The following is a 10,807-nucleotide window of genomic DNA, read 5'->3' as shown; positions in this document are numbered from 1 at the left end:
AAGTGTTTTAAGATTTGGTTTTATTTCTCATTACCCTACTCTGATTTGATCGGTAATAAATTAAATTAATTACCCCAAGTCGAGTCTGTTTTGCCTGCAATGGTAATTGCTGAGTGATCTCCTTGTCCTTATCTCAACCCACAAGCCTTTTGTCGTAATTTTTCTCCCCTTGTCCAGTCTGGGGGGGATGACTGATAGAGCAGCTTGGTGGGCACCTGGCATCCAGCCAAGGTCAACCCACCACAAGCTGTAATTGTGGAGTCCTCATAATATTTAAAAATGAGGGTATTTTTATATCTAAAGATGTCACTGTTATTAATTTTATTTAGTACTCTTTTCAACTGAAACTAAAAGATTTTTATATTTAAGAGTACTGTCTTATTAGAAAACCTGCTATGAAATCTTACTTAACCTTGTGCTACAAACACTGGTCTACACTAGAGACACTGCTGTGGATATTTCAACTGATTTAAGAGTGACAAATAGACATGAAAGTTTCTTTCACTGCTGAAACTCACAAGTAGTTAATAAATATCCAGCAGTACCTATATCCCCCTTTTAAAAATAGCCCATGATAAAAAAATTACTATTAAATAATAAAGAATCTTCATAAGTTTTATGGTCCATGAATTCAAATGTTTTTCAATAAAATACAAAACATTTCTCTGGAAAAATATGTGAACAAAATACAACATTCAGGCATAGCTGTTTAATCACATTTTAATACCCTGACATGGTAAAGAACTACTTTTTTGTACAAAGTATTCATGGCAAAAATAATCCATGCTTTTTACTGTTAATAAAATGAAAAGCAACGTAGAATTCTTCATGAAAGTTAGCTTCTAAAATTCCTTCCCATTACCCATTGTCATCTTACCTTTTCTTTGATTACAGTTTGTTTTAGATGCCCAGCAAAGTCTCAAACTTTGGTAATTAGTTTCCTCATCACAAACCAATGATTTTGTGTCATGAGAAAAGGAAAGTTTCAATTATTTGAAAACCAATGAAGAGAACACTAGGTTTATAAACAACCAGACCCAGGATACTCTGAATACTAACAGAACTGCAAATAGATTTTTAACATAAATATAATAAACAGTTAGTACACAGTTAGTATAGGTGACAAGCATTAAAAGGCAATCATTTCTGCATTTAGACATTCTATATCAGAATTTGCTTAATCTGATTCAATTATTTCAAAATATAGTCAGAATGTGAATAAAAAGCTTAAGGTACTTGTGACATGAGGTCTGATTCTGCTTGTTACTGCATTTAAAATTAATTTTTTTCCCCTCCAGTAAAGATTAAAACCAACACCCCACTCAGTAGCTCTATTATTTGTTCATATATCTGTTCTCTGTTGTGAAAGAAAGAATTAAACAACTGTCAAAACTAAACTCCAACAGCAATGCTTTGTAAAACGGTGACATGTTGCAGCGATTTAGGCTAGCACAAGTAAGGAAAATATTACAAATACAGTGTATACACAATTACAAGATTTAGATGACTTACCATACTTAACATCAGGAACTGTTACAGAGCTCTCAGCTATGTTTGTAGATAGAATAACCTGAGTTTTGAAGCAAAAAATGAGCAACGAATGCATAAAGAAAAAATTACTCACATTAATGTCTCTACATGAAAAATCCAGCTTGCTATGAAGAAATATAAATGTAATGGCAACATAGTATTTCTGCTCTGCATATTAAAAAAAGCAATACAACACAAGAAAACTTGTATTTTCCTGTCCTAAGATCAGAAAAGCATAATGTAGTATAGCATATGACAATATAGAGGAAGAATGGAAATATTTCCTTACGCCTTTGTCGTAACAAAACATCACACTATTTAGCAGTGATAAAGAAAACCAAAACACTAGCCAAAACGTGGGGTACAAAGCAGGCGAGAGACCCCCATACTGAGGGACTACTTTGCTATGCAGTGCCACCAGCAGCATACTACTGTCACGCAGGTGGAAGAATTGACATGCACAAACTATTCCAAAAGATAAAACCAGTGTCACACTGTTACTGCACTTCTCTTGAGGTCTAAACACCAGTTAAAGCAACAGCTTGGTAAGAAAGTCAATCAGTTTACATCTTGAAAAAAACAAAACTGCTTTGCTCTCACACAGTGGTTTGAGTTGGCATAGCTAGTATTAATTTACATACATTATTATTATTTGCTATTATTACTCTAGCAAAGGGTTTCACACACTTTAAAAAGTAATGATTCAACAATATTTACTTTTCTGTAGCCAGGAACTGTAGTCAAAAATACATTATTTTGTTCCTCTAATGTCACACGTGAGTGAAGTGGGTACACTTGCCACCTAAAGAAAATATATTAGTGAAATATTTACTGATGCAAGAATATAAAACATTAGTTACACCTCTGTGCTAAATCATATTATGTACTTCGAACTCACACAGCTGAAGGATTCATGTTTAACTGAACTGAAACAAATGTGGTCTAACTTACCTTTTGTTAAACATACTTGAGAGACATGAGTGCATGTAGCTTATTTCACTCAAACCTAGGGAGAAAGTAGTCAAGAGTTTGTTTTCTTTTTAGTGATCACTAATAATTCTAAAACCAATTCTCACATCTACTTAAATTCTTAATTGACTTTATTACCTTCTTTTCACCGTATAATAAAACAGCAGAAGAGTTAAATAGTAAATGTAATAGTGAGTCACTGAAACACTGAGAGTCAATTTTTCAAGAGTAATTTTGCATAATTTTACACTTACTAAAGTAAAGTGGCAATATCAGATACAAAGGCCATCTGCCAGCGTCCCATTATTAGCCCTTGTTTCAGTTCCTTACAACTGACAAAGCTCACCACATGCTGAATGTCTGGTTTAGGATAAATTTGGGTATTTCAGCCAAAACAAGCTGTTTCCAAGAGCAGGGCCAAGGCAAAAAAAAAAAAAAAATTAGCTATTTCTGCCTTAGCCATCTTACCTTTGGCAGTTCCAGTGCCCATTCTCCGGGGCATGGATTTCATGTCTGCCAGGGGAAATCTTACGACTAAGGGATTTTTGCTGTCTTCCCGTATACCTCCACAGACATAAACCTTGCTGAGAAGCCTAGTTTACTTCTTATTGAGACTTCAATTCCAAAAGCCCCATTTTCAAAAATCTGTCCAACACTGGGCTTCCCCAACTGGATACTAAAAATGAAATTATTCTGTAACTGCAATACAGGATTGCTGCAATTTTCAGTGAGGCTAAACGCTGTTTGAGCACCTGGATGTGAAAGTCCTTGAACTCTTTAGATGACTGTTACTTGACTTCAGAAGTGAGAAGGAAGGAAGACAATGCAAGTGGAGGAAGAGAGGTATTTTCAGGAAAGGTAAGAAAGAAGAATAACTTAAATCAGAAACGAGAGGAAAGAAGGATATGTGATGGGCTGGAAATCGTGATCAAGTTAAGGTAAGCAAGGAAAAAAGGCCAGAAAGCAAGAAACTGGGGCAAGAAAAGGAGAGACAGATTCAACAAGAAACCAACACGGTGGTAATTCAAAGTTGGCTGGGGAAAGAAATTGCAGGAGAACATGGAGATTAGTCAACTACTGGAGTCAGAAAGACTGAAACTGGAAAATGAGGGGAAGTGATTATAGATAAGGGAGATAAAAGAAATCAAGGTTGGGGGGAGAACAGGTGAGTTGAAGGAGGAAAAAAAAATATGGTAGTGGCAGGGCAATCAGAGGGAAATTTAAAAGTTTCAGAGATGTCCTTTGTGTGAGGCTACTACAGGGGAAAGCAATGTCATTAGAAGCTAAAGAAGACAGCCAGGAAGCCTAATTTACACCACAGCTCAAATGAAGTAAGAGTACTTGAGAATGCAAATAACGGGCCAAATAAACTAATGACTAGCACAATAATGAAGCAATTAACAAAGCTCTAAGCAAAACACCTTCAGCACTGTAGAGAAAAACATGCAGACTGGGAAATATAAAAGCAGTACCACTTTTTAAGATTATTATAATACAGAAAAAATGTGTCTGTTCATGAACTATAGCATGTAATTAAAGATATAGAGAAAACACAAGAACACTATGATATGGTCTGTTTGGACACAGCCTGCCAGATCTACTCGATCCCACCAGGTACTGCTCAACTATCTCGCTAACGCCTCCTACTTGCCATACTGCCTGATTACATATCTGAGTAAGACATTAAGGCTTGAATCCAATTTATGTTTAAAAACCATTAAAAGAAGCTTGATCCATGATTGGTAGAAGCAGACTCTGCATAACCAATATTAATAGTAAGTATTAATCGGTCTAATAATTACTGACTAGACATCCCAGGCAATATCTGCTGCCCAGTTCTAGAAGTGACAAGAGTTGATCATGACACCTACAGAACAAAAGGCTGCCCCCAGGAGTGACAGTTCTTGGAATGAAAAAGAAACTAGTAACAAAATCTGTTTGGCAAACGTACCAGGACAATAAGGAGAGTCGGGCATGGAGAAGTGCAAAAGAAAATACAAAACAGACAAAGAAATTGACATGAGTAGAACAGATGAAAGCTTAGGACAGTAACAGCAGAATTCCTTTAAGAAAACCCTACATGCAATTCCTGCCATCAGCAAGCGCATGCAAAGCACAGAGAAATCAGGCCATCCCCATTTTCTGCAAGCTCCTGCAACCTACTGTTGTCTTCATTTAGCCTGTCAGCTAGTCTGGCAGAAGCACGTTACATACTTGAAGGTGTAGCTCAGTGATGATTCAGTCAACACAGTCTGACCTCTTTTTCTAACTTGGTCTTTAAAAAGTCTAAAGAATTATACATGAACATATATGCTCAAGAAATATTAAGGTTGCCATGTCAAGCACTAAAACAAAAAAATGCGAGAATTAAGATTCGTTGTACAAACTCAATGCAACCCACTGGGAACATATTTATGCACACACATTAACAAAAAAATCACTGTACAGTTTAACATGGCACTTTGTATCACCTAGAACCTAGGGATGGACTAGCTCTGGAATCAAAGGAGAGCTGAGTACTGAAGGATATTTATCTGTAAAGAGTCAGACTCCGTAACATTAAAAAAAAAAAAATTTAAGCACTGAACAAGACAGGCAATTACAACAGGAAGGGAAAACATGGCATCCTACTTGAGACAGCTGCAGCCGCTCTGTGGAAACTGATTCTGCCCCATCACCGAGTTCCACAAAGACACTGGGCAAAAATCACTTAACAGTACTCAGCACGGCACTACTCTTTCTGGCTGCTGCTGCCTACTCTGCTTGAAATGTCAATGGGAGTGTTATTTTGAATGTACAAAATGCTATGTAATTGTAAGCACTCAAAAAATCTAGGCATCTCAGTGTCCTAAATGTGGAGGTTATTTTTACCCAAATCTCTGTCTCAGCTGCCCTCTTGTAAACTGAGGGCTCTCCTCCCCTTTTCTCCAGTTCTGTATAAGGACTATTTGTGAAGAAAATTTCAAGAGGTGTTTGCTAATCTGGTGTTCAAGATCAGTCTTGAGTATCCAGTTATAAAACAGGCCAAGGTCAAACACTGAACAACAACAACAAAAACCAAACCCGAGTACCAGCTCATTCAGAAAGCACTATCTACACAGGTTTTCATGAATTTACCAAATGTATTTAAACAAAAAGTTTCATTTTATCAGTTGCAGTGATAATTAGCCATCAGGGATAGCAGCACAGTAAAAAAAAACCCTCAAAGTGAAAGACAAAAAAGATTTGGAAATTGAAAGTGCTAAAGAGTAATTTCAGCCTGAAATGAAGACTCAAAGGGCCTGAGGAAGTCTGAAAGCACACCAGAGAGCACCAGTATGAGAGGCCAGAGGCAACAGAGATGGTCTCCCTACTTTATTAACGGCAAACTAGAATGTGTCTTGCATTGACATGATGAAGTAATTCCTTCTACCCATTGATTTCATAGAGAAGGTAACTAAGAAAGGCAGCTCTAATGCCTTTTAGCTGACGGAGAGCACCCGCCACTGAAAGCTACTCTGCAAGTGCAGTATATTCTTGTGCCGGTGTGCTGTGTTTCCAGCCCTAGAGCTAGCATGTTTACTTCTAAGCTCAACACAGCAGGGAAATGACATTCATGAGGATTTTACAGAGAGTTAGAAAGTCCTGGTAGGGATAGACCTCATTGGGCCCAAGGAAGCAGCTGCTCCTGACCCCAAGGTGACTCTCCACTAAAATGTGCCTAAGTCTTGTCAACGTTTTCAACTAGCAAACTTTCACGTCCATGAAGTAAAAGAATACGTGAAAGCACCAGGTAATAGGTTTGTGATGCTGGCGAAACCTAGGCTACAGCCTAGTTACACAAAAATTATTGTATGCTTTTGTTTTGGTAGTCATCCTTACTTGAATCCCTTAGCTAGATTTTAGAGGCAGTGTAAGATAACTTAGGTTTACTGTTTAAGGAAGACTAAAACTATATATAACCAGTTCTCTGATCATTGTATACTATGTCGCCCTGTGTGCTTTTGAGCGTTCCTACTACACCAACCAATGTACATGGAAAGAAGAAAGTGAATTTTAACTTTTACTACAAGAATCTAAATAAAATCCAGGGAAGAACTACACTACAAGAATCTAAATAAAATCCAGGGAAGAGACTACACCATGCAGATATAAGAGAACGTCTCTAAAAGAATCCTAATAACTTCATACAATATTTAATAACTAATATAAAAAATTGAGCAACTGAATTTCTGTGGATTAACGGTAGAATTAATTTTATTACTGCAACTTCATTTTTATCAAATACAAAGTCTTAATTTTTGACTCACAGCTCTTCCAATTATTGCCATATTTAAACAAGTTTGCAAGAAAAACACCCAAATAGACTAATCAACCCCAGTTAAATGTGTTTAATAAATGCCTGGAAGAAGTGCCAAAAGAAATCTTGTTAGATGACAAATAAGGAAAGAGTAAGTTATTAAGACATATACTCACCTGGTAAAAATACTAGCACACTTCCACGTTCTGATGTAACACTCAAGTTTTTTTTCTCCCTAACAAGAATATGCAGTTTCATTAGTTTTACAACCTCAGTCTACTTTATTGCCCCAAGTTATTTTATTCTGAAAGAACAAGCAGAACTGCACATTTTTTGTAACGGGTATTATTTAAACTTCCTGAAGAAATGGAATTCAAAACACTATTCACAACTATGCTTTCCGAAAAAGACAGTATATAAACATTGGATCTAGATCATTAGGTTTAGTTTTGTCTTCAAATTTACGTCAAAACAGAAACATTCTTATTTAGCAATGAAATTACTCAAAATTAGGTTACCAAAGATCGTAAAACAAAAAGGTAGTATACTACACTGCAGAATTCTATGCAAACTTATTCAGTAATTTTTCAAGTGTATGTAATACTCTTGTATTCCAGAAATATCACTAGACACCTTTAACAAAAGCCCAGCATGTGAAAAAGCTAACCATTATCAAGAACTACAGGTCATGACATCAATCGAAGATGTCTCCCTCTAAGTTTATCTGTTATGAGTCAAGAAGCTAAAATCACCTTAATGTAATATTGAACTCATTTTTTGTTGTAATTATTCCTGATGTAATTTTTTTTCAGGCATCTTGAAAGTCTCTACTCTCAAACTATATAATGAATGGAAAGTACAGTTTTTAATGGAAGGCACATTACAATGGATGTTCGTAATAGCCCTTTTGGTATTTGAAAGCTGAAACACTAATGACTTCATGTTTGCTTATAAAAGGTAGCTTATTAGTAAAAGGTAGTTTAATTGAAAAGATCAAAAGAAATCATCAAGAAAAAAGCTCAGAAGTCACTATATATTGTAAAAAAGTTGGTGCCAAATTTATTGTATTTATGTACCTCCGTCAACACTTGTACTTCAGTGGTTCACTTGATAACTGCTCAGGGGAGCTTAAGTAATGCTTTCTTAAAATTTCAAAGTTTATGTAATACTAAGTTTGAAAAAAAAAAATTAAGCTGACAAAACAAAGTTATTTCTTCAGCATACATTTATAAATGATTAGTATATATGGGAACAAAGAACATTCCTAAAGTAAATACGCACTCAGTGTTAGACCAAAGTTGGAGAAGCAACTTTACTACATTTTCAGATACTAAACATCAATTTACAAAATGCAAAGAGTAGTAGTTCTAGTTTTATTCTTCATCTAAATAATATTCAGCTCTGGTCTACAGCAAAGAATCTAGTTTCCATATGACATGACTGGCTTGAATGGTCACTTACACTCTGTGGCATGAAGTGTATTTCAAGAACACAGGGCATTCAGTAAGCCCTACAAGCAATCTTAGTATGACTAACCTGAGTAGAAATCACACGAATATGTAAAATAAAAGCAGAGATGCATAGAAAATTAAGTTACTGCTAATAACTATAATACATGGGCTGCTGCTGTTCCTTAATTAGTGTCTCATTTCCCAAAGAACCACTGATTCCAGGTCTTGAACTGTATCTTACCTATTGCTCTTCATCTCCAACTCATCAAATGACTGAATCAAAGAGACTGCTACTTCATACAGTTCCCTTACTATCACTGGTTCCTCAATTCTTTGAGAAGGAAGCTGTGTGGAGAAGAAAGTGTTGAGGTTAACACAGTGCAACAGGCTAAAAGACTGTAGATCACATACGTGTGTCAATTTGTCAAGTGCTTTTCAATTAAAACTGATCCAGCACAGCTGTACAAAGAAGTAGTTTAATCTGGAGCATTCATTACCTTCTAAAGAGACATTTTCTTTCAGTACCATTCTATTGCTAAAGAAATACTTCTGATATTTACCTAGTTAAGCACTAGCCCACACTCCATCCCTTATGTTTGCAGGACATACTCCTTATCCAGAAGTGTTAAGCACATGAGACTAACGACAACCCATGGGAACAGGATGACAAGAAGGAGAGGAATTTGTATAAGGCAGGTACAACCCTTCTCAGAGGTGCTATCATGTAGGTCTCTACCCGATTGCCAAATAAATCATGTACCTCTTTCTATTTAAATTATCTCTGCATTTAATGGATCTTGTGTTTTAGGTCATACCCTACCAAAGAACTATGGTTCTGTTGTACACAATATAACCATAATGAGTTGAATCTACACCGTTTTTTAGTAGTCTGTCACAAACTCAGGCCTTTAATATTTGAGAACTTAAACCATCAAGTCTTCAGAGCAAAGACAATAACTTAATCACATTTCAGTTTTAAAAAGAAAATGCTTAATGAAGTAGACATGATCTGGGAATCGCCTATAGTATTACACATTTTCCCTTGTAGGGAAAATGGCTTTTGATCATCGTTCACCTTTCACTCTCAGGGTTTCTCCTCATTCTAGGGGAAACCCTTTACCGGACTAACTGCTATCTCTAACTTCTCTAGAACTGTATTACAGTGTAATCTGCCCTCCACATACTTCACATGATTAGAAATCCTACAGTCAAACTGTGCTTCTCTCCCTCATATTATGCCTTTGAAGTTCTTTCCTCTTCCCTCCCTCCCTCCCTCCCAAGTGAAATATTTTATTTAAACTTAGATTTCAGCATAAAAGTAAGTCATCCAAGATTTTCCCAAGAAAAACAATAGGTTCAAGTGGTCAGCCTCTACATTCTTTCTCTGCAGGTTGTGTGTGTATGCTTTAAGAAATCACATATTTTCTCACTAGCTAACAAAGCTCTATTTTTACATTTATGCTCAACCAAGTATTTCTCCTAGCCTATCAGTCGCCTTCACCTGCTGCTTCATACACTACAATGGTATTTTAACATTCAAATACATCTTTATTTAGGCTTGGACTTCTCATTTTTACTTTTAAGGAATGGTACTATAATTGAATGGACAGTGAAAACAGAGCATTTGTGCTTTAAGCATAACACTCTGTAAGAACTGGACTGCATGATAACAATAAAAATGCAGTAGTCAGTAGTAATTGGTAAGTATGTGCAGATAAATACCAACGTAAGATAAGATGCAGATGTAGCCAGGGACATTTAACAAGGATATAAAATGTAAGGAAAAAGCCTCTCCTGGAAAGAAATTCAAAATGGAAGCTGAATGTCCAAGAGTAATACTTAAAGGTTTCTACACACAAACCCGAGATATTCCAGGTTTCCCTGTAAAAGAAGCAGAAGGTATTTACCAGTTGTCCACATTTCATAGGGCTTTGATTTTAATCAAGCACAAAATTAGAATTACACATTTATTCCAGTTCAATTATCATATAAGCAAAAGAAGATTCTGCAAAAGTTTTCAATGAGCAAAAAAAGCAATTCAAAGATATACAGATAAAGTTCGAATGCATGTACTGGTAAGACTATAATTCATTTAATGTGTTCTTCAATTGTCTGAAGTGAGATAAAATCCAGTAACACAATGCAAACCTATGCATCTGAGTTTACAAATTTTGGATACAAGCAGATAGTGTATTGGTTGGAAATAAAGAACCACCTGGACCAGCTACTTCGGTCGTAAGAAAATAGCTGTCTTCCAATGCAATGCTGCTGAATGAAAGGCAAACATGACTCTAGGATGAATCAGGAAAGGTTATTCTAAGAGTGCGATGTGTTAGTGGCACTGTGCTCTGAAGTGACTCAAGTCTTGTCAAAGTTTTCAGCCAGCATACTTGTCAGCCCTTGAAGTAAAAGAACTCTTGAAGCCAACAGGTACTCAGTTTGTGATGCTGGGGAAACTGATGGAGGCTGACAATACATCTGCAATTCTTACCAGGTTTTAAGGGGATCAGCCAAAACTTGAACAGATGCAAATTATGACTACTTCAATGACCAGAAGAATGAAGAGATTGTCTTGTAA

The 10,807-nt window shown here is 36.2% G+C and overlaps 1 protein-coding gene across 1 annotated transcript in view; it reads right to left on the bottom strand.

Annotated features, from left to right (window-relative positions):
• Window positions 1-10,807, bottom strand: part of TDRD9 (tudor domain containing 9) — a 57,649-nt gene that overhangs the window by 33,069 nt on the left and 13,773 nt on the right. Inside the window, 6 exon segments of the mRNA XM_019472455.1 lie at window positions 878-1,015; window positions 1,513-1,570; window positions 2,248-2,332; window positions 2,482-2,536; window positions 6,955-7,013; window positions 8,471-8,574. Of these exon segments, the coding sequence (XP_019328000.1) occupies window positions 878-1,015; window positions 1,513-1,570; window positions 2,248-2,332; window positions 2,482-2,536; window positions 6,955-7,013; window positions 8,471-8,574 (499 nt within the window).

The sequence above is a fragment of the Aptenodytes forsteri genome, unplaced genomic scaffold (assembly GCF_000699145.1).
Source record: "Aptenodytes forsteri isolate BGI_AS27 unplaced genomic scaffold, ASM69914v1 Scaffold193, whole genome shotgun sequence".
NCBI classification, from domain to species: Eukaryota; Metazoa; Chordata; class Aves; order Sphenisciformes; family Spheniscidae; genus Aptenodytes; species Aptenodytes forsteri.
Note: the sequence above shows the minus strand (reverse complement) of the source record. Positions and strands in the feature narration are given on the sequence as shown.